Genomic DNA, 22,500 nt, shown 5'->3' on the forward strand with positions numbered 1-22,500 from the left:
CTGTTACGTAGGCGAGTCGAGCTTCACGAAGAGTCCACAGAGACAGTCTGTCCAAATCCATCCTGCATTCACTGTTCATGTTAGAAGGAGACCAAACGAGACAAATGCTCACTGTGTCCCACCACAGGGGATCAGACCAGGTGCTGGACTCCATCACTCAGGATCTGAATGAGAGACGGTTCAGTCGGCAGGTGTTCAGCTCAGGTGACACCTGAGCCACGTGACAGGTGGCTCACGTCAGTCATGACAGACTGTCTGATGGGCTCCACCGTCAGCAGACCAGGAGGACCAGGACCAGTCTGTCCTCACGTCCAGTACAGGTGGAACAGTCAGGCAGACAGAGACAGATGTCAGCAGGAGACAGTGACACCAGTGAATCAGTTTAAGAAAAGACAGATTCATCACAAATGACAAGAGTGACGTCCTCCATCACTGTGTCCAGACACCTGATGTCCTCTGTCACTGTGTCTGGACACCTGATGTCCTCCATCACTGTGTCCAGACACCTGATGTCCTCTGTCACTGTGTCTGGACACCTGATGTCCTCCATCCCTGTGTCCAGACACCTGCTGTCCTGACCTGACCTGACGTCATGTTATGATCATCAGGTCAGTGTCCGTCTGTCAGTCCACCTTTGGTCCAGACACAGAGCAGCCTCAGCTGGACTGATGTTAGCATGCTAACATGCTAATTTCAGATGGGGAGCATGGTGAACGTCAGCATGTTAGCTCTGTGGCTGTAGATCTTCATCAGGTTTCGTCAGGACTCACAAGCGTGACGATGAGTTGACCTCACGTTGGATAAATCGTATCATCAGTCATGATTCAGCCATGAAACTGTTTGTCTCTGTCCTTTCAGACTGTCGACATTCACAAAGAGAAGGTGGCGAGGCGGGAGATCGGCATCTTGACCACCAATAAGAACACATCCCGCTCACATAAGATTGTTGCTCCAGCCAATCCGGAGCGGCCGGTGCGCTACATCAGGAAGCCCATCGACTACGGCGTGCTGGATGACATTGGACATGGAGTCAAGGTGGGAGCAGTGGTGGACGTAATGACCATGATTACAGATGTTTTCAGTGTGAAAGACCTTCAGTGTCTCCACATGAGACGCAGAGGAGGACGAAGCAGAGCAGGTCAGATGCAGACATCACCACCAGAAGGTGGTGTTTTTCAGCCAATAGAGCAGCAGAGACATTACATGTCTCTGTGGTGGGCGTGGCTGAAGACATGCAGCCACAAAGAGCCGAGCAGAAACACAAGAAGAAGAAAGGCTGAAGCACAAACATCAGGCAGGACGAAGACATCTGGACACGCCTGTTTGAGTGTTTCCAGTCTGTCTCACTAAACGTGCAGCGTGTGAACGGCATCAGTTATCCAGGCGTGTTCAGACCTCTGATTTAATCAAGTGCAGCTTGACATGTCGTTCCTGTGTCCGCATCACTTCCTGTCCTCCTCTGTGTCAGCCCACCTTCATCTCTCTCTGTCTCTCTGGACGTTGTCGTTGCCTGCTGTTGCGATGGCTGACCATGTTTGCATGATGCTGGTGCACTGACACTAACCTGTAGACGTCTTTTCTCCTCTCTCTCCTGTTCCCATCGCTTCATTGGCGTGTTAAGTGGTTGTTGAGGTTCAAGGTAAGGACACACACACGCCTGCACACAACACAGAGCAGCTCATGTGTGGCTGAGGAGACGAAGGCATGAAGACATGCCCAGCAAAGGGAGGACTGATGCAGGCTGTTGTTAGGTGAAGGTGCGTTCAGGGGCCTCATGCAGCAGGCTGTCATTAGGTGAAGGTGCGTTCAGGGGCCTCACGCAGCAGGCGGTCGTTAGGTGAAGGTGTGTTCAGGGGCCTCACGCAGCAGGCGGTCGTTAGGTGAAGGTGTGTTCAGGGGCCTCATGCAGCAGGCTGTCGTTAGGTGAAGGTGCGTTCAGGGGCCTCAGGCAGCAGGTTATTGGTCAGCATCTCAGACAGCTGCTGTGGTTTCACTGGAAACAGCAGAGCCTGCAGCAGCACCTGTCTGAGAGCACCTGCCGTCATGTGACGTGTCAGATGAATAATGGTAGTGACCAGCCTGTCCTGAGCTTTTTAGGCTCATGCTGATGTCCTCTTAGAGACACACAGTCAAAGCAGACACAGTTCAGCGTTTGAAGTGAAAGAACGTGAACGTGAACTGAGCTGATGTCAGAACTGTCAAGCTACGATGAGAAGAATCACCTCAAACACGTCTCCAAGACAAACCTGGAGCTCAGGTGGTAGAGAGTCCCTGAGGGGAGCCTGTCTCTGATTGGCCAAACACAGACAGACGTTCATACACCTGTCAGAAATGAGACAGAAAATCTAAGTGCTGAGCGAGTCTGCAAGAATAAAATGTCCTGCACATTGTGTGTGTGTGTGTGTGTGTGTGTGTGTGTGTGTGTGTGTGTGTGTGTGTGTGTGTGTGTGTGTGTGTGTGTGTGTGTGTGTGTGTGTGTGTGTGTCTGTGTCTGTGTCTGTATGTGTGTGTGTGTGTGTGTGTGTGTGTGTGTGTGTGTGTGTATGTGTGTGTGTATGTGTGTGTTTTGGCAGGTGAACGGTCAGCAGAACATGAAACTAGGAGGGGGTCTGTCCCGGTCCAACCCCCCCACCCAGAAACCGCCCAGCCCTCCGAGGGCAGGCAAAGGCATCTTGGGGTACGTACCCAGGCGCACGCACACACACACGCACACACACACGCACACACACACACACACACACACACACACACACACACACACACACACACACACACACACACACCTCAGCTGTGTCAATGTGACGTGTGTGTACTCAGCTCTGTCTGGAAAAGGAGAAGTGTGTGTGTGTGTGTGTGTGTGTGTGTGTGTGTGTGTGTGTGTGTGTGTGTGTGTGTGTGTGTGTGTGTGTGTGTGTGTGTGTGTGTGATGTCATCCCTCTGCCGGCTCTAATCTGTAATAGACTCGCTGCAGGACGCTCCGTCCTCACACGAGACAAATACACACATGCGCGCGCACGCACACACACACACACACACACAGTGCTCAGAGGAGGAACGTCATGCATTGTGAAAGCTTGTTGTGCTCTTTCTCCTCAAACATCTAGGTCACCCAGCTGTATCTCTCCTTCCTCCTCCTCACTCCTCATCTTCATCTCCATTTTGCTTTCTCTCATTCTCTTGGCCTTCATTATTCTTCTTTATCCTCTCACTCTCTCTGTCTTCTCTCTCTGTCATGACACTGAGGTCAAAGGTCATGTTTTGTTTTAGGATACAGGTATTTACATGGGATGATTGATGACACTTCTCTCATGTCTGGTTAGCTTAACTTAGCTTAGCATAAAGACTGTTAAGGGGCCTTCACATGATAAGAAATTTGCTCTTTGCTCACCGCCAGGTAGGGCGCAGAGGCGCTGAGCGGAGGCGGCGGAGCTCAGGTATACGTCATCAACAAGTGCGAGTGATTCACCGTTGCTAGGCAACGCAAGTACTTCCTTTCACTCCGGAAAGCTAATCGTTGTTTGTAAATTATTACACACAATGTATCTGAGTTTGTCGCAAAAGAAGGCCCTTGCAGTAGCGTAGTAGTAGTAGTAGTGGTAGTAGTAGTAGTAGTAGTCGCAGTCGCTATTCCAGGCAGACGCAGTGACAACTAAGCTAACGTTATCATTGTATTTAGCTTAACGGTAGTTCGTAAACGCTGCCTGGAGCTGTTATCTCATTGGTTGCGCTGTGAAAGGTCAGCGGCAAACAAGGTCAAAGTTCAAGTAATTTGAACTTTGAGCGCAGCGGTAAGCAGCAGGCCCACCGCCCGCAGATCTGAGCGGTGCGCCACGCCGAGGGTAGCGGTGTCGCTTAGTCGGGCGGCAGCGCTCTCTCCGTAGGAAAACAATGGGACAGCCGGCACAAAGCGCTTTTACCGCTGATCATGTGTAGGGGCCTTTAAGCTAAGCTCACAAAACAGTGAAAGTGTATTAACATATCATGTGTGTGTGTGTGTGTGTGTGTGTGTGTGTGTGTGTGTGTGTGTGTGTGTGTGTGTGTGTGCGTGTGTGTGTGTGTGCGTGCGTGCGTGCGTGCGTGCGTGCGTGCGTGCGTGCGTGCGTGTGTGTGTGCAGCCAGCTGGTCCTCCCTGTGTGTGTGTTCTTCCTGTCCTCAGTGTGGAACCTGCTGGGCGTCCGGCTGTTTGTTAGTGAATCGTGAATGTTTCCCTGCTGAACCTCAACACTGAATGAATAAAACACCAAACTCTCTAGACTACCAGGAGAAAGACTTTGAGTTTCCAGGAACTGCAGAGTGAACAGAAGTCCGTCCGTCCGTCCGTCCGTCCGTCCGTCCGTCCGTCCGTCCGTCCGTCCGTCCGTCCCTCTGTCCCTTCGTCCGTCCGTCCGTCCGACACCACACAAACACAAACATGTCCCCACAGAGACGAGGCACTGAACACAGCAGAGGGCTGGCATCATGCTGCAGCCAACAGGCCGAGGCCTTCTGTCATCACACACACACGTGCACGCACGCACACACACACCACAGAAGCCGCTGACACCTCGTGTTCACACTCTGCTGTGTGTGATTCTTGTTTTGTTTTTCAGTCACATGTTTCAGGCTGATTGTTTGTGTCTTTCTTTCTAACGTTAAAACTCACTGATCTGAGGCCAGTCTGGTTCTGATTCTGGTCTGGATTTGATGTGTGCGTCTTCTTCGATGGTGCTCAGTGGTTCTTGTTGTCTGCAGGATTTGAGATCCTCTAAAAATACACCCTGACCTTTAAAATGACCTTAACAGATTTCTCAGTTTCTCTTTCAGCTCAGCAGAAAAAGCATTTCTGATGTTTGATGACATGTGACTCATGATGAATCCACGCCTGTTTAACTGATGGCTCAGTCAGTCCCTGAACACACTGTGGGCTGTGGCTTCAGCAGCAGATGAGTGTCACACTGCCCCCCTGTGACTCCTCAGCCTCATTAAGTGGACATACAGTTAGAGTTTGCTGATGCCCCCCCCACAGGACGACAGCATCTGACTGTCAGAAATCCAATTGTCCCTCAGTAACCCTGTCTCCACCCTTACCTGTACAGGAAGAACTCCCCCTACAGGACCCTGGAGCCAGTGCGCCCCCCAGTGGTGCCCAATGATTATGTCTCCAGCCCCACCAGAAACAATATGGCCGTCGGACAGCTTCCCAGTCCGGCCCGCACCGCAACCCTCAACCATCGCCCCCGAACATACAGGTAGCGGGTCAGCGTGTGAACATGGCGGCCAGAGCAGGACTCCAGAGCTGCTCTCCAAACATGTCTGCCTGCCTGCCTGCAGAGCGGCTGTCTGCAGCTGTCTGTCTGTCTGTCTGTCTGCAGAGCGGCTGTCTGTCAGACAGACAGACAGACAGACAGACAGACAGACAGACAGACAGACAGACAGACAGGCGTTCAGCACATCCACACGTCTGGTTCGGGACTGCAGCTTTATGGATGCATGAGCTCATCAATAACGTGTGACTGCTGCTGATCAGAAATCTTTGTCCAGTCCAGACTGATGGGTGTGTTGAAGGCAAACATTTAACAACATGCTAACGGTGAAGGAGAGCAGCACGTCCTCCAGGCTGCAGCTCAGGGACAGTGAAGACGTTTGATGGACGCTGACTTCAGCCTCCAGTTTCCCTCCAGCAGCAGAGACCAGTGAGATGAGTCCAGATGAGAGCAAAGTGTAACACTTGGAAACGCTCTCCTTCACTTTGTGCATCCATCTCTACGTCTCTTTGAAGGCTGGAGGCGGTTAGCCTAGCTTAGCATAAAGACTGGAAGCAGAGGGAATCAGCTAGCCTGACTTGCTTTTACACTTTTTGTACAGAACAAACCAAATAAAATCTGTTCCCTCTGGACACAGCCAGGCTAGCTGTTTCCCCCTGTTTCCAGTCTTTATGCTAAGCTAAGCTAACCGCTGCTTCCTGTACAGTAGCTTCATATTTAGCACACACGTCTGATCTGATCTCTGCCTTTACGAGGTTTGGACCTGTGCTGTGAAACGTCTCTGTGGATCGCAGAGACGTGTAGACAGAAAAGACGATTTACAGAGACACTGCAGGACAGAAGCTTCGCTCGCTTTTCTTCTGGCTTCACTGTTAAACTTCATCACTTCAGCTTTGCTTTGTTTCCTCTGTGCTTCACAAGGCAGCAATGCTCAGTTCAGTTTGAAACACAGTGCTCATTCAGTACTCATTCAGTACTCATTTCTACTCTTTCTCCTTATTTTGCTCTTGACGAGAAATACTCAAACTAAAGAAATACTTAAGTGCCAAACGAAATGTTTGTTTGTTCATTTTTTCTCAAAATCTTCTCGGATGTTTTCAGTTTTCCTGAGCTGAGAAAACTTTGAGGGAAACTTTAGAGAATATTTCCCAGATTTCCTGTTGAGCAGCAGAGAAGAAGTGTGTGAAGCAGAGCTGAAGCCCTCAGCCTGCTGTCACCTGTGTGCAGGTGTGTCCAGGTGTCTCCAGTGGAACAGCTGCAGCATCACTGCCGAGTGAGCACAGAGGACATTAACGCTCTGCTTCATCCTCAGCATCAACTAACTGACTGACTCCTCTTCTTCATTGATTCACTTCAGTTTGTCGCTCATCGTCTCCATTTATTGATTTATTGATCGTTGGGCTCGTGGTGCTCTGGACGGCAAAATATTTTGGCTGGAAAGCTTTTTAATTTTGTAGAAGTGTCACCAGAAACTTTGAATTTGGCCGTTTTGCTTAAATGAGTATCTGTAAAAAATCAGCTGAGCAGCATGAAGACATTTTAAAGTCTGCTGGCTTCACGGTGACACTCAGAATGTTTTCCATCCAATCACCACCTTCGCCTGCTCCTGGTCTGGAGCTGTGGACCAATCAGATTGTGTGTTTGCTGCTTTTCATTGTTTCTTTGCTTCTGTGGTGATGCTAACTCACTGCTGCTGCTTCCAGACGCCGCTCTGATGTTTCTCTACCGGCGGCTGACTTCCTATGTCTCTGTCTGTCCGTCTGTCCTCTTTACGAGAGACAACAGGACATCAGATAAACGGCTGTCGTCTCCAAATTCATCATTTAAACTGCTTTGTTTTCTTCAGCAGCAGCTTAAACATGTATTGTGTGTGTGCGTGTGTGCACATATGTGTGCGTGTGTGTGTGCATATGCATTTATGCGTGTGTGTGTGTGTGTGTGTGTGTGTGTGTGTGTGTGTGTGTGTGTGTGCGTGTGCGTGTGTGTGTGTGCAGTGGCAGCAGTGGAGGCAGCCATCCCAGCAGCAGCAGTCGGAGCAGCAGCAGGGAGAACAGCGGCAGCGGCAGTGTGGGTGTTCCCATCGCCGTGCCAACGCCCTCCCCCCCCTCCACCTTCCCAGGTAACACACACACACACAGACGTTGGAGCTTCCTGAGCTCGTGTCAGATGTTTTCTGGCTGACCTGTTTCTCAAACATAAACTCTTTGTTTTTTGATAATTGATATATTTGTCATCAAGCTGTGGTTTCCTCACTTCTCCTGCAACCTTCCTTCCTTCCTTCCTTCCTTCCTTCCTTCCTACCTTCCTTCCTTTCCTCCTCCTTGAAGTTTCCCCGACTGCTGGACCAGCTAGTTCTTCCTCCACTGCTCCTAACTCGTCCCCCTCCCCTTCCCCAACTCCTTCGTCCTTCTCCTCCTCTTCCTCCACCACGACCTTGACTCACCCCAATGCTCCCTTGCTTCCAAACTCTCCCTCCAAACACGCCGACTCATCTCTCCCACCAAACACTCAATCAAACGCACCCACCAGCACGCCCCTTAACCCCGCCCCTGCCACCTCCGAGGTCCAACCGGGTGTCTTGCATGGACAACTGTCTCCTCTCCTTCCTCCTGCTCCTCCTCCTCCACTCTCCTCCTCCTCCTCCTCCTCATCACCTACTGAAGGTGAGTTCCTCCAACAACAATGGTTACTATCAACCATTAGTTATCGTTCTCTCCGAGCAGTTCTTCTCTCCCTGCAGTCTTAGTGTCGTTCGTGTCGTTGATCATGTGACCTGATCGGCCTCGTCGCTCGCTTCCTGTCAGCTGACGCTTCTGATCGTGGTCTGTCCTGCTTCAGGTCCCATCGTCCCTCAGTTCTACAGCATGAATCGGCCTCAGCCTCGACAGCAGACTCCACAGGTGGGGGGGTCGCTGCCGTACCGCCGCCCCCCTTCTGTGACCGGCCAGCCAATCGTAACACAGAGCCAGAACCAGGTCAACGGCGGCCCCTACTACAACCAGAGCCCAGGTATGAACGCAGAGCGTCTGGACGTTTGATGGATTCATCTGCAGATTAAACTGGATGTATGACACCTTTACATGCACCTGAGCTGCTGTTTTTCTTCTTCGCTGACCTTTAAAAAGCCTGATGTGTGTGTGTTGGCAGCCTCCCCCCCGCCCCCCGCCCTCCTCCAGTTCACTCCGCAGCTCCCTCTCATGGGCTTCGTTGCTCGAGTTCAGGAGTCCAGTAAGTAGAAAAGTGTTGAGGCAGTGATAACAGACGTTATTGATGATGTCTGTTTCTGTTCATGCTGCTTTAATCCTTCTCTCGTCTTTTAATCTTACTCTTTTATCTTATTAAATACGTTTTTTGGTGTGAAGCACCTGATGACTGAACCTGGACCTGCTCCACAACAGGAACAAAAGTCTTCTGGTCAAAACTGAATTTCCCTCGAAGGGATTCATGAATTTCTTCTTTCTTCTTTATGGCTGCAGTGCTGCCACCTACAGGCAGAAAGACACTGTCACAGCTGCAGCTGATAAAGGTCACAGCGGGTTTGTTCTGTGTTTGTGTGATGCTCACTGAGCGTCTCTGCAGTGAGCAAAGTGTGTGTTGCTGCAGGTGTGTGTGGGCAGGTAAACCCTGGATGTCACACAGCTGCTGCTGTTAACGGTCTTGCCTGTAGGTGGAGCCGTTTGGACTGGACTGGTTCTGGTCTCAGGTGCTTCACATCAGTGTTGCTTGGTTGTAAAGTGTAATCTGTGCTTCAGAGCAGCCATGCAGTGTGACTGTGTGAGTGTCTGAATGTATAATTTAGTTTCTCTCTTTAACATCAACCTCTCACCTTCAGTCTCAGATGCCCCTCCCCCCCCTCACCCGGCTGCCGAGAGCCAATCGGGGCCCGAGGAGCCCCTGCCCTCTCCTCAGCCATTGGAGGATGGACATGAAGAGGAGGACTCAGCAGTTGTGGAGTACAATGACCCGTATGCTGAAGAAGACCCACCGTGGGCCCCCAGGAGCTACCTGGAGAAAGGTGTGCTACAGAAGCCCAGTCCTGAATCGTCCACAGTGTCCACTAATACTCCAGAATTGTTACCTGGCAGCCCTGATTCAGGACAAAATGTCCCTCATACAGATTCTTCTTGCAAACATATGAGCTCTATCAGGGGTCAGCTGACAGTTAGACGACAGTCAGCCGTCAGTCAGCTGACAGTTAGCTGACAGTTAGCCAACAGTTAGCTGACCGACGATAGTTAGCTGACAGTTAGCCGTCAGTCAGCTGACAGTTAGCTGACAGTTAGCCAACAGTTAGCTGACCGAAGACAGTTAGCTGACAGTTAGCCGTCAGTCAGCTGACAGTTAGCTGACAGTCAGCCGACAGTCAGCAGACAGTTAGCCAACAGTTAGCTGACCGAAGACAGTTAGCTGACAGTTAGCCAACAGTTAGCTGACAGTTAGCCGTCAGTCAGCTGACAGTTAGCTGACAGTTAGCCAACAGTTAGCTGACCGACGACAGTTAGCTGACAGTTAGCCGTCAGTCAGCTGACAGTTAGCCAACAGTTAGCTGACCGACGACAGTTAGCTGACAGTTAGCCGTCAGTCAGCCATCAGTCAGCCGACAGTTAGCCAACAGTTAGCTAGCAGTTTGCTAGCTCAGACTTTAATGATTTTAGCTGCTCTAAATCACTAATGTTCTCTCAGCTCCTGGTGTGATTGTGTGAAAGGACCAAAAGTGTTGATACCGGCTGAAGCTTCATTTCCTGATTGTTTCTGTCACGTCACACAAAGGTTAACATGAGGGTGTTGAAGCATCATTAGTTCTAACATGTCGGTGTGTCTGTCGCCCCCCAGTGGTGGCCATCTATGACTACGCTGCCGACAAAGAAGACGAGCTGTCGTTCCAGGAAGGAGCGATCATCTACGTCATCAAGAAGAACGAGGACGGCTGGTTTGAAGGCGTGATGAACGCCACCACCGGCCTGTTCCCTGGAAACTACGTGGAGTCCATCATGCACTACGCAGACTGAGGAGACGCGTCACAGCTCACTGTGGGACCAGAAGGGAAAAGTTGACTGGGTCCAGTCTTTCTTGTAGATTAACACTAACCAATCACGAGCTAACAAGACGGCCCGTGAGCAAAAGTCACTAATATTTTATTGTGAGTGTAGTTTATTGGACGAGAAGAACGTTTGATTTGAACTCCTGAAAGGGAGGATGAGGTCAGGTCAGACCGCCTCCCTCCTGCTCCTGTTACCCAGCAGCTGACAGTCAGTTAGCTGACCGACGATAGTTAGCTGACAGTTAGCCGTCAGTCAGCTGACAGTTAGCTGACAGTCAGCAGACAGTTAGCCAACAGTTAGCTGACCGAAGACAGTTAGCTGACAGTTAGCCAACAGTTAGCTGACCGATGACAGTTAGCTGACAGTTAGCCGCCAGTCAGCCGACAGTTAGCTGACAGTTAGCCGTCAGTCAGCCGACAGTTAGCCGTCAGTCAGCCGACAGTTAGCTGACAGTTAGCCAACAGTTAGCTGACCGAAGACAGTTAGCTGACAGTTAGCCGTCAGTCAGCCGACAGTTACCTGACAGTTAGCCGTCAGTCAGCCGACAGGCCTCGCATTTAGGGCTTCTCCTTCCTCCTCTGCTGTCCACCTCCTCCTCTGCTGTCCACCTCCTCCTCTGCTGTCCACCCCCTCCTCTGCTGTCCACCCCCTCCTCTGCTGCAGACCTCCTCCTCTGCTGTCCACCCCGTCCTCTGCTGTCCACCCCCTCCTCTGCTGCAGACCTCCTCCTCTGCTGTCCACCTCCTCCTCGTTCTCCGCTCTAGCAGGACTCGATGAACGCAGTCAAACATCTTGTGGCTGCAGCTCATTCATTCATGCATTCATTCATGCATTCATTCATTCATCATGAAAGCCACCGTGGCTGTTTGATGTCAGAGTTCACTTTCTGTTTGTGACCATACTGAGCGCTACACCTACAAGCTACATCTTCAAATCAGCTCTGGGACAGAAACTCGAGATGAAACCAAGAAAGAAGAAACAAGAATGTCAGAAAGCTTCACACTAAAGCTGCAGCAGCAGAAGAAGAAGAAGAGAGAACGGCGAGAAGGACTCAGCGACGCTAAAGCTTCTGTTCTTCCTGTTGTGCCATAAATCTTCATCATCAGCTTCCTCAGTGTTAATGATGTGAAGTCTGTGACCTGAGCGTCTGGGGTGTTAGCTTAGCTTAGCTAAACAAACAGCCTTAAACAGGTGGAGGAAGACTGAAGCCTTCGAATGGGTCCAAACAGACTCTTGTTCGTCACAGGTCTTGTAGTTTTGACCTGCTGATGCTCGTTCAGACGCAGACCAGCTGTGTGAGGCTGTAGCAGCTGCAGCCATCAGACTAATCAGTACGTCTTTACAGAGTGCACGAGGCAGCCGTCCGTCATGAACAGACCGTGTGATCCAGCACTTTGCAAAGAGTCACAGATTAGCCTGAAAGCAGCTGCTGTGTTCAAGGTCCCTGTGGAGTTTTCACCGCTGCTCGTTTTGATGTGTTGGTCCCGTTTGTGGATGAAGAGACTCACGTTCACGTTCAGCGGTCTGACGTTGATGCTCTGATCCTCAGACTGACGTGAACGTGGTCCAAACAGCTGATCTCAGAACAGAACAGAGCTCTGTTTACCTGAAGACTCCACAGGGCGGCTGAAGCCTCAGCTGGTCGGCCGGTCGCTCCTGTTCATTATTGCCTCAGTGGTTTTGATCTGCGTTAGCAGGGCCGGTCCAGGACGAGGTCTTCATCGAGACACCCAGCGAGGTGTTGGTCCTCACACACCTGTCTGACCTCTGAGCCTGCTCTCTGTGTCCTGTAGTCCTGTAGTGAAGTGAAGTGGACCTGACCAGACCGCCGGGTGGAGCCTGTGGACTGGTGCCAGTTTTGAAGTTTACAGTGTGTGTGTGTGTGTGTGTGTGTGTGTGTGTGTGTGTGTGTGTGTGTGTGTGTGTGTTTGTGCTCTCTACAGTTTCACCAGCTCGCTTTGACTCCGAGCACTCAGCTGCAGGTCCTGATGTGTGTGCGCTGTTCGCTCTAACGGCCCTTTAAAGCACCTCCATGCTGGGGGTGCGTCTCTGTGCCATATACCCAGGCGTCGTGGTGTGACTGCAGGTGTGTGTGTTACGGTGTGTACAGTGTGTGTGTGTGTGTGTGTGTGTGTGGCGGTATGAACCAAACCTCCCTCGTGGACTCTTGTTGTGACTATGGACCTGAAAACAGTGTTTCCTCGTCTTTGTGTTATTTAAGAGGCTTTTTACCACAAAAACCAGAGTGTGTCCAACGAGTCAGGATGAACCCAGAGAACCTGAGCTCTGACTCTTCATTACGTCAGCATGTTGATATGTACTTAATGACCAAACACCAGTGGTGGAAAGTAACTTAGTACATTTACTGAAGTCCTGTACTTTAGCACAATTTTGAGGTATTTGTACCTTGAGTATTTCCATTTTGTATTACTTTCTACTTCTACACTACAATTCAGAGGCAGATACTTTTTACTCCACTACGTTCATCTGACCACCAGCACCAGCTATGCTGTTCAGAGTACTTTTACCTTGGTACTTTAGGTATCCTTTGACGCTAATACTTTAGTGCTTTTACTGCAGTAAAAATTTGAAAGCAGGACTTTTACAAGTAACAGTATTTCTACACTGTGGTATAACTACTTTTACTTAAGTACAAGATCCGTGTACTTAAATGTAAACCTAATGTCCCATCAGCCTCAGCAGGGCTCTGTGTTTACTGCTAGCAAATGTTAGCATGCTAACACTAAGGAGGTGGTCGTGGTAAATATTAGCTAGACGTCAGTGTGTTAGCATCATTAGCGTGTTAGCATTCATGTGGGTTTCCTGCTGAAGGTTTTGCAGTTTGTTTGAGTGAAGACGTGACGAAGATGTCTGTCCATGAAGGCTCATTCAGACCAGTGCGTCTTCATGATGAAGGCAGTCATGCTCAGCAGGCGGTCTGAGGAAAGGTTTCTGTGGTTTACAACGTTTGACTGGACTCAGCCCTGTGCTCAGCTCACCCCAAACAACCAAACAGTCAGTAAAGTTTTGACTTTTTCTGACTCTGGAACAGGAAGCTCCTCACCCGTCATCCCGCCTGCAAAGCTCCGATTGGCTCGGTTGTTTTTCAGTGAACATCAGGATTCATGTGGTCTGCAGGCTCCTGCAGGTCCTGACACGCTCTGGTTTTTGTCCGCCTGCAGAGTCCCTTTAAACTGTGGACCAATGAGGTGACCTGTGTGGCTTCTCTGAGGCTGGTTCTACCTGGAAGCTGCTGCAGACTTCTGAAAGCAGCTGTGTTCTGGATCTGGTCCCAACTGTCAGCGTGCACTGTCTAACACCGTGAGAGGAGATCTTTACGCTCCTCTGTCAGCGGGAACAGGAGCTCCGGTCGCAGCTGAACACCGAATATGTCCTCTAACCTTTCTCCTCTTAATGTGACAAAGCTGAGCCGTGGATTCTCATTGGTCAGCAGTGACGGCTCCTCTCTGTCTGCAGCGGGTTCCTGGTAGAACCTGATGTCTGGAGAAGCTTTCTGCTTCCAAACTGAACCATGACTGAAAGCATGTCGCTCCTTTCTAAGAAAGAACAAAGTGAAGTAAATGTTTTAACAGCCTGACTGTGATCGTCTCTTATTTACCCTGCAGGACGCTGCCAGAGGCTCATGGGAAGTGTAGTTGATGAGGGTTAATGAAGCAATCTGTGTTTTTACAGTGTGATTAAAGAAATGAAGGTTAGATCAGATCAACTTTACTGAGCGCAGACAACAAGTAGAGACACAAAGAAATGCAGATGAGTGGAGCGGAGGTTCACTGTGATGAAGAGATGAGCAGCACGTCTGAGCGCTTTTACTTCACGGTAAACACTACTTTTAACTGATTTTCAAAGTTACAGAGGAGTTGTGAGAATGGATGTTTTTCTGTGGGGACTGCAGTCATTAAACAACCACCCAGACGGAAGTACTGTGACATGTTTAGAAAAATACTAATTCAGTTTGATTTAAAGAAAAAAAAAAAAAGGCAGAAAGAAACCAGAAAAATGGATAAGTCATAAATATATTCAAAATCCAAACCTTTATTTCACACAGTCTCCTACAAACAGTAAGAAAGCCGTCATATATTTTGAGGAAAAAGTTCATTTATCACCATTTTTAAAGGGAAGCGTTTTACTGAAACACCGACATGTGGCCTCGCTGGCCGCTCATATTAGTTTAACTGATTTGTTGGATCGATAATCGTCTTTGAGGCAGACGTTGGAGGATTCGGTGGAAAAAAAAATCCTAAAGTCGATAAAAACATGAAAACTTTCCGGTTTCTCCTGAATTCACTTCGACGTGTTGTACATGAAAAGGAAACCGCAAGGGCTTATGGGTACAGACACGTTCGTTAACCAGTCAAATTATCACCATCTTCTGGTCAGTTTTACCGTTAAAAGAGGAGCTTTAGCGGCTTCTTAATCATCTACACTGAAATAAGCTGTTTCCACTGTCAAATATGAATGAAAAGTGTTCGCGTTAGTGTTTGATAAGAGTCCGTTTAGGAGGGAAGAAAAATACCACGGCAGGAAACTACGCTACCCATAATGCACTGCTCCCAAGGTTTAAATCAGAATTCAAACGGCTAAAGCAGCGGACTCGTTCCTAACAATCCTAAAAACTCTCCAACAGACAGGAATATTTTGCTCGGTCGGTGTCTATCGGTCGGTGGGTTTGTTATGTGGTCACAGACCGGGTCAGTGCGGATTCTGCCGGGCGGACTCTTTATTTTGTGACATGACTTCGCCGCTTCTTGTCAGTTAGCGCTGCTAAGCTAAGCTAACTCGTTGCTAGCTGAGCTCCGGGAGCTCGTGTGATGACTTTCAGACTGTGGCTGCTTTATTTTCTCCTTCAGAGATGAATTAACTCCACGCAGTTTACGACAGAGATGCTATATTTGCTGTATTAACAGAAAATACCGAGTTTCAGAACAGTTCGGTCTCCAAGGAGCTGCCACATCGAGGTGAGGAGACATGACCCTCGCCCCGAAGGAGTTGTCCAACCTGCTGAGCATCATATCGGAGGAGGCTTGCACCAACACCTTCGAGAGCCTCTCCACCCACTTCCACCATTACTTCGGGAAAGCGGAGCACTTCAGGGTGGGCTCGGTGCTGGTCATGCTCCTCCAGCAGCCGGACCTGCTGCCCAGCTCCCCGCAGCGGCTCACCGCCCTCTATCTCCTCTGGGAGATGTACCGCACCGAGCCGCTGGCCGCCAACCCGTTCGCCGCCGTGTTCGCCCACCTGCTGAACCCCGCACCTGCCGGGGAGGAGCAGGAGAAGGTGCTCTCAGGTAGGTGTGTGTGTGTGTGTGTGTGTGTGTGTGTGTGTGTGTGTGTGTGTGTGTGTGTGTGTGTGTGTGTGTGTGTGTGTGTGTCTACAGTCCAGCAGTCTGTCCTCCTTCATGGAGGTCTTCATGTTCAGCTGAAGCTGCTGTCTCAGCTGTTTCACTAACACTGTCCAGCTGTGTGAGGATGATGACGTTTTATCGAACCCTGAACAGGTGTCTGTTTTGTACCATGTGACCTCTCCAGGCTTCCTGCCGCCCATCACTCAGCCCGAGAAGTTCTTCCTGTCACAGCTGATGTTGGCACCGCCCAGAGACCTCTTCAAGAAGACGCCCCGACAGGTGTCCTGCATGGACGTCGGCAACATGCCTCAGTCCATAGACATCAGCGGGCTGCAGCTGGCGTTAGCAGGTCAGTACGCAGCAGCACACCTGCTGAAGCCACGGCGCTCGTCTTCACAGGTGCTCTTTAGTCTGTCCTCAGGAATGTATGAGCTGCAGCACACCTGCAAACGTCTTCAATTCCAATCAGTTTGAAGCTGCGTCTTGCGGACAGCTCGTGTCTGTCTGTCCCATTGTCCTGCTGTCATTCATTTCTGTTCACGTGTCCTCGTTTGTGTCTCCGGTGCAGAGCGTCAGTCAGAGCTGCCCACTCAGAGCAAGGCCAGCTTCCCCAGCATCCTCAACGACCCCGATCCAGACTCCTCCAACTCAGGGTTCGACAGCTCCGTGGCCAATCAGATCATAGAGTCTCTGGTCACAGGGCCCCGCCCCCCACTGGAGAGTAAGTGCTTTTGGTTTGACTGATGTCTTAAACAGGAAGTGGACGACTGAAGAAGGGAAGGAGTTTCAGAAACATGAAAAGAAGCAGCTCAGAGTGTGTCTGCTGTTCACTGTGCCTCAGAGACAAGGAGACAGACAGAGACACTCGAAGACACAGAGACACTCAAAGACACAGACAGACAGACGGAAACACTCAAAGACACAGAGACACTCACAGACAGACACACAGAGACAGACAGACGGGTGTTTCTCAGTGCTCCTGTCTTGAGTCTGTCTCTTGTCTTTGACACGTCCTCGTGTCCTGTCTGCTGTCATCCTGACATGTGATGCTGACTCTGTGATTATGAGGACGCAGGTCACCTGCAGGTCACCTGTGGTCATTGAACACATCACCTGGTATCTGCGCGTCCGACCTAACGACGCGTCGTCCTGTCCTCTCCGTCCTTAGGTCACTTCCGCCCAGAGTTCATCCGCCCGTTGCCGCCTCTCCACGTGTGCGAGGACGAGCTGGCCTGGCTGAACCCCACCGAGCCGGATCACGGCATCCAGTGGGACCGCTCCATGTGCGTGAAGAACAGCACCGGCGTAGAGATCAAACGCATCATGTCCAAGGCCTTCAAGAGCCCGCTGTCGGCCCAGCAGCAGTCACAGGTGAGCTCCGTCCCTCACCGTGTCCTTCAGGTCAGACCTGGACCGCGTCCTCCTCAGTCCACAGCAGCCATGCTGATGTCCCCACCGCAGAGCAGAGTGTTTAAACGCCGCCCCCTGCTTCCTCTCTTCCTCTTCCTCTCTCTCCCTGCAGCTGCTGGCCGAGCTGGAGAAGGACCCGAAGCTGGTGTATCACATCGGGCTGTCGCCGGCGAAGCTTCCCGACCTGGTGGAGAACAACCCGCTGGTGGCCATCGAGATGCTGCTGAAGCTGATGCAGAGCAGCCAGATCACAGAGTACTTCTCTGTGCTGGTGAACATGGACATGTCGCTGCACTCCATGGAGGTGGTCAACAGGTGAGGAAGCGAGCTTCATCACGTTCAGCTGCGCCTGCCTTGAACCAGTGTCTGTCATCATTTGGATTCAGCAGATGATGAAGATGATCCTGTCTTCAGCTCTGATGCTGGAGCTGGTTGTATTTTCATAAGAGCAGTTCATTCTGTTATGAGAGTAAATGTCCTGTTACAGCAGCATCAGCAGCGCACGTAGCATCAGCTGATGTTTCTCTAAGAAACAAAAAAAAGAAACTTTATTGATCCCACACGGAGAGATCAGTCAGCAAGTCAGACAGAGAGCAAACACAGGGACAGAAGGCTCGAGGTAACAAAGTGTCTTCTGTCCTTTCATCCATTCTGCATGAGGACAGACTGTCTGAGGCTACAGCTAGCTCTGAGGCTACAGCTAGCTCTGAGGCTACAGCTAACTCTGAGGCTACAGCTAGCTCTGAGGCTACAGCTAACTCTGAGGCTACAGCTAGCTCTGAGGCTACAGCTAACTCTGAGGCTACAGCTAGCTCTGAGGCTACAGCTAACTCTGAGGCTACAGCTTGGTATCAATAAACTGATCAGTTCCATCCTTGTTGAAATGTTTCATGTGTTCCTTCGAGCTGAAGCTCCAGTTGGACTGTGAGAGCAGCTCAAGTCTTTACAGGAGCCGTCTCTTGTCTCCTCAGGTTGACCACGGCTGTGGACTTACCTCCAGAGTTCATCCACCTGTACATCTCCAACTGCATCTCCACCTGTGAGCAGATCAAAGACAAATACATGCAGGTAAGGAGCTTTACTGAGAATGAGCCTTTAAACAAAGCTGCTGCTGACGTTGCTTTGACTGAGCGTGGCTGATTTTTACAGCACTAAATGTGTGAATGTGACCCGAACGCATCACCACGGGTCCCTGCGCTGATGCCTCGGCCTCACGTTCGCGGGGTTTTCTGTTTTTTCTGCGCTCTGCTGTTTGAGCCACACAAACACAGTTTAGGTCTCTGAAAACAGAAGTTCAGTTCAGCTGTTTCCAGGTGAAGACGCTCAGAGACATGAGGACAGTTTGTCCAGAGGTGGCTAAAGCAGCGCTGATGCTAACGTTGCTAACAGGAAGTCTGACACATTAATGCACAGTTACTCTAAATCCCGACATCAGGTGACCTGATCGACCTCTGGCTGCAGGTAGCCTCCCACCTGGTAGCTGCTTTTCCAGGCTTCTGATTGGTCAGCGTGGTTTCAGCTCAGGGTCATGTGACCTTCTGTTAGTGTCATGCTGACGTGGCCTCAGTGTGTTTTCATGTGACAGATGTGTGCTGAAGCTGCGTTTGTGTGGGCGGGGCCTTCTGTCTGACACCTGAACACCTGCCGTGTTGTTTCCCTCCAGAACCGTCTGGTCCGCCTGGTGTGCGTCTTCCTCCAGTCGCTGATCAGAAACAAGATCATCAATGTTCAGGACCTCTTCATCGAGGTTCAGGCCTTCTGCATCGAGTTCAGCCGCATCCGCGAAGCCGCCGGCCTCTTCCGCCTCCTGAAGACCCTGGACACCGGAGAGAACCCCACCGAGGCCAAACCCGCCAAGTGACGGCCGCCAGGCGCCGCGGACACGAGCCGGACGTCGGTTTGCTTCAGCGGACGTTCTGCACGTGTTTGAAGCAGCTGTAAATATGAGGCGACGCTTCCCTCAGACTCTAAAATCCTCTTTTCGCTCACGGCTCGCCGTCTGAACTTTGTCCCATTTGCTCTCCATCCTTCCCACGAGAAAGAAAAGGAGCGCTTCATTTTTACCACAGCGCGTCCCTCTGGAAACATCATTTTCTCTAATTAAACAGACATTGAATCGAATCTTTCAGGTTGTGTTTATTCATGTTTTCTCCAGTCAGTGTCGTCCACTTCCTGTCTGTGCGAGTCTCAACGTTCAGAGCTTCTGACTCAGGATCAGCTCGACCGCTCCACCTGTGAACGTTAGCTTAGCATAAAGACAGGACACAGCTAGCAGTGATCACAGAACACAGCTTTTAGTACAAAAATGTTTATTTGTTGCGTACATTTGGCATAAAGTTTCTGATTGAAACATGCTGAATCAGCTGAGCAGGTGAGACAAACAGTGACTCAGTCGTCACGATTCACCGCTGCAGACGATCGATCGATTCAAAGAAAGAAAACTGAACTCTTCTGAAGTTAACGTGAGATAAAGCAGCAGTCCAAACAAGACGCTTTGCCTTCAGACATCAATGTTTTGAAATGCGTACCGAACTGTAAGTTAGCATCGCCTGCAGCCTGAGAGAAACCTGGAAGTCACATGACTGCTGGACTCTGTCCTGTTTAAAGTCACAAAGCTAGCTGTCGACCCGAGCCCGTTGCTTCAGGCTCTCTTCATGCCACGAGCCATGAGGCAGGCAAACACCGTCATCACCATCTTCGGTTTGACCTCCACCAGGTCCTCGGGCAGCGCGTACACCCGGGCGCCGATCTTTCTCGCCATGGAGATGGCGTACCTGGCAACACAATGGTGACAGTCAGCAGGTGGTGCTGAGAAGAACTGTTCACAGCTTTAAGACCTGTTAGCTTTAGCTTCAGTCTATTAGCATGGTCTCTCCATCTGTTAGCTTTAACTTCAGTCTATTAGCATGGTCTCTCCATCTGTTAGCTTTAGCTTCAGTCTATTAGCATGGTCTCTCGACCTGTTAGCTTTAGCTTCAGTCTATTAGCATGGTCTCTCGACCTGTTAGCTTTAGCTTCAGTCTATTAGCATGGTCTCTCCACCTGTTAGCTTTAGCTTCAGTCTATTAGCATGGTCTCTCGACCTGTTAGCTTTAGCTTCAGTCTATTAGCATGGTCTCTCCACCTGTTAGCTTTAGCTTCAGTCTATTAGCATGGTCTCTCGACCTGTTAGCTTTAGCTTCAGTCTATTAGCATGGTCTCTCGACCTGTTAGCTTTAGCTTCAGCTGAAAGAACCGATGAGTCAACTGTCAGTCTGGAGAAAATGTTTGAAAAGTTTAGAAAATAAGTCGAACTTTTGATTTAAGGTTTTAAAGACAAAGAGGAGAAAGAAAAGCGACAAACTTCGCGTTGTTGAGTTTCTCCTCCTCAGTCAGGTCTTCTGTCTTCAGCAGGTCGTATCTGATCGATCCGGGCTGGATGGCATCGATCAGGTCCAGAACCGGCATGCTGCTGCTGATCGACCCGTCCTGCACACACACACACACACACACACACACACACACACACACACACACACACACACACACACGTTTCATCACGTTACGTAACGGCTCGTCGTCTAAAGCTACCTGAGCTAGCGTAGCAGGGAGGGCGTCGGCTACCTTGAAGCTGGTGATGGTGGGCTTCCCGGCCTGTGTGAGCGTGTCGTTGACCCAGCCCACGATGGTGTCGTCGGTCACTTTCTGGCCGTCGCCCAGGTCCTCCAGGATGTTCAGGGTGTATCTGAGGGAGCAGAGAGCATGATGGGAGCGCCGCCTGAACCACGACAAAAGCCTTCAAAAGACAAAGTCCGCCCGCTGCCCGAGCGCCATCGAGCACCGTTACCTCCTCATGAGCTGCCAGAGCAGAGCGAGGGTGAGGGTTCGATTCCCTGCGTTCAGGTCCTGACCCGCAATGCCCACCAGAGAGAACTTGGCCTCCTTCTTCCCCAGCTCCACAGCGTAGTTACAGTTCTCCAGCTGAGACACACACACACACACACACACACACACACACACACACACACACAGGTGTTTGTTCTGTGCTGACAGCTCAGTGTGTGTGTGTGCGTGCGTGTGCATGCGTGCGTGTGTCCTACCTTCTTCATGTTGCTGCCCAGTTTAGGATACGGAGGCTTGTTGACTTTGTCCCAGTCCACTGGAACCTTGATCTTCTCATACAGCTGGAAGATCACCAGGGCGTCGTCGATGTCTCTGTAACACACACACACACACACACGGTATTTTACTGTGAAAATCTGACAGGAACTCGCTGTGTGAGTGGAGGACTGAGGGTCGTGCTCGTGTTGGTGAACTGGTTGGGAACGGCGGCTCTTACGCGTAGAGGTGGTTGACTCGAGGGTTGACGCCCAGCGAGTTCATCCAGTTCCTGAAGGTTCGCTCCTCCCTGGTCTCACCTGGAGGAAGACATCAGCGGCCAATGAAAACACTGCCAGGCTCACAATCGAACGGCGCGGAGCGTAAAGTCACCTTCGATGGAGCTCCAGTCGATGTCCTGGTTCTCGGGTTTCTTCAGGGCCGGGTACTTGTTGAACAGGTTGGCCACGAAAGCCAGGTTGAGTTTGGGGTTGCCGCGGACGACGTCGGCCGGCATGACGAACTGCCTGCAGCCGAGCCGCTCGGCCTGCTCCAGCATGCACTCGGCTCGCTTCAGGTCCTCCTTCTCCTGCAGAGGAGACGAGCTCTGATGAGCGGCGGCCTCGTCACGTGAAGCTAACTGATCATTTCTCCTTTTAATCCCGCTTCAGTGGAAAACACTGGGGCTTTGTTCTGAGAAGGGCTTAGAAATCAAGTTTATTTCCATTCTAACTGTTGTTCTAACAGGTTTGCAGCAGCAGAAACCACCAGATCGTTAAACTTTGATGAGCAGATCACAGAAACCTTCCTGAGTGCTTTTCATTCCCAGACGTTTGTGAAATATTTTGCCTGAAACTGAGAAAAAGTTCAGAACATTTAATCCACCTTCAACCAACCACCATCCATCAGAATTTATACAGCAGGTGCTTTTATTTTGAAACTGAAATCCCTCTTCCTGTGTCCACTCTGGTTTGTGAGCTAAATAAAGTTTATTCAAACTGTCTTCAGAGCTGAAACATTTCTTGTAATTAGATGAATTTCAGTTTCAGAACCTTTTTTGTGACTTTTCTTTATTTTATGTGACAGTAAAATTAAAAGCTTTAGATTCACGAACTTTCTACTGTTTTGAACTTGATGTGTAAATAAAGTTTTTTACTGTTTTCTTCTTAGACTGTTGGTCAGTGTTTCGAAGCTTTAATCCACTCTCACACTCAGACTGAAGTCAGTGAAGTCAGTCGTATTTTATCCGTGAGGTCAGTGAACGCATCGCTGTGATAATCACGGACTGTGTGTCAGTCTCACCCTGATCCCCGACATGTCGATGGCGATGGGGGGGGTCCCCTCCTCGTCCCCTTTGGGTGCCACC

At 50.4% G+C, this 22,500-nt stretch overlaps 3 protein-coding genes across 6 annotated transcripts in view; 2 read left to right on the plus strand and 1 right to left on the minus strand.

Moving 5' to 3' along the window:
- Positions 1-13,880, plus strand: part of LOC139340405 (abl interactor 2-like) — a 21,834-nt gene extending 7,954 nt beyond the window's left edge. Inside the window, exons 3-13 of one of the 3 annotated variants that reach the window (XM_070976213.1) lie at positions 859-1,035; positions 1,622-1,639; positions 2,574-2,677; positions 5,076-5,228; positions 7,238-7,383; positions 7,596-7,673; positions 7,763-7,906; positions 8,082-8,252; positions 8,391-8,471; positions 9,076-9,258; positions 10,077-13,880. In XM_070976213.1, coding sequence (XP_070832314.1) covers positions 859-1,035; positions 1,622-1,639; positions 2,574-2,677; positions 5,076-5,228; positions 7,238-7,383; positions 7,596-7,673; positions 7,763-7,906; positions 8,082-8,252; positions 8,391-8,471; positions 9,076-9,258; positions 10,077-10,252 — 1,431 coding nt within the window. In that variant the 3' untranslated portion in view covers positions 10,253-13,880. Of the gene's footprint in view, positions 1-858; positions 1,036-1,621; positions 1,640-2,573; positions 2,678-5,075; positions 5,229-7,237; positions 7,384-7,570; positions 7,907-8,081; positions 8,253-8,390; positions 8,472-9,075; positions 9,259-10,076 lie in introns of all 3 variants that reach the window. The other 2 variants (XM_070976211.1, XM_070976212.1) reach the window with 2 other exon arrangements.
- On the plus strand, positions 13,814-19,176 carry cnot11 (CCR4-NOT transcription complex, subunit 11). Its single transcript, XM_070976214.1, has 7 exons — positions 13,814-15,590; positions 15,832-15,996; positions 16,216-16,368; positions 16,816-17,018; positions 17,170-17,372; positions 18,029-18,125; positions 18,721-19,176. The coding sequence occupies exons 1-7, from the start codon at positions 15,272-15,274 to the stop codon at positions 18,916-18,918; spliced, it is 1,338 nt and encodes a 445-aa protein (XP_070832315.1). The 5' UTR covers positions 13,814-15,271; the 3' UTR covers positions 18,919-19,176.
- Positions 19,177-19,352: 176 nt separating this feature from the next.
- Positions 19,353-22,500, minus strand: part of lcp1 (lymphocyte cytosolic protein 1 (L-plastin)) — a 13,085-nt gene continuing 9,937 nt past the window's right edge. For both annotated transcript variants that reach the window (XM_070975736.1, XM_070975737.1), the window contains exons 11-18: positions 22,437-22,500; positions 21,528-21,723; positions 21,376-21,454; positions 21,137-21,251; positions 20,884-21,017; positions 20,661-20,781; positions 20,401-20,525; positions 19,353-19,831 (exon numbers count right to left, since the gene is read on the minus strand). The exon at positions 22,437-22,500 is cut by the window's right edge and continues 32 nt beyond it. In XM_070975736.1, coding sequence (XP_070831837.1) covers positions 19,699-19,831; positions 20,401-20,525; positions 20,661-20,781; positions 20,884-21,017; positions 21,137-21,251; positions 21,376-21,454; positions 21,528-21,723; positions 22,437-22,500 — 967 coding nt within the window. In that variant the 3' untranslated portion in view covers positions 19,353-19,698. The remainder of the gene's footprint in view (positions 19,832-20,400; positions 20,526-20,660; positions 20,782-20,883; positions 21,018-21,136; positions 21,252-21,375; positions 21,455-21,527; positions 21,724-22,436) is intronic.

Source organism: Chaetodon trifascialis, chromosome 12, assembly GCF_039877785.1.
Source record: "Chaetodon trifascialis isolate fChaTrf1 chromosome 12, fChaTrf1.hap1, whole genome shotgun sequence".
NCBI lineage: Eukaryota > Metazoa > Chordata > Actinopteri > Chaetodontiformes > Chaetodontidae > Chaetodon > Chaetodon trifascialis.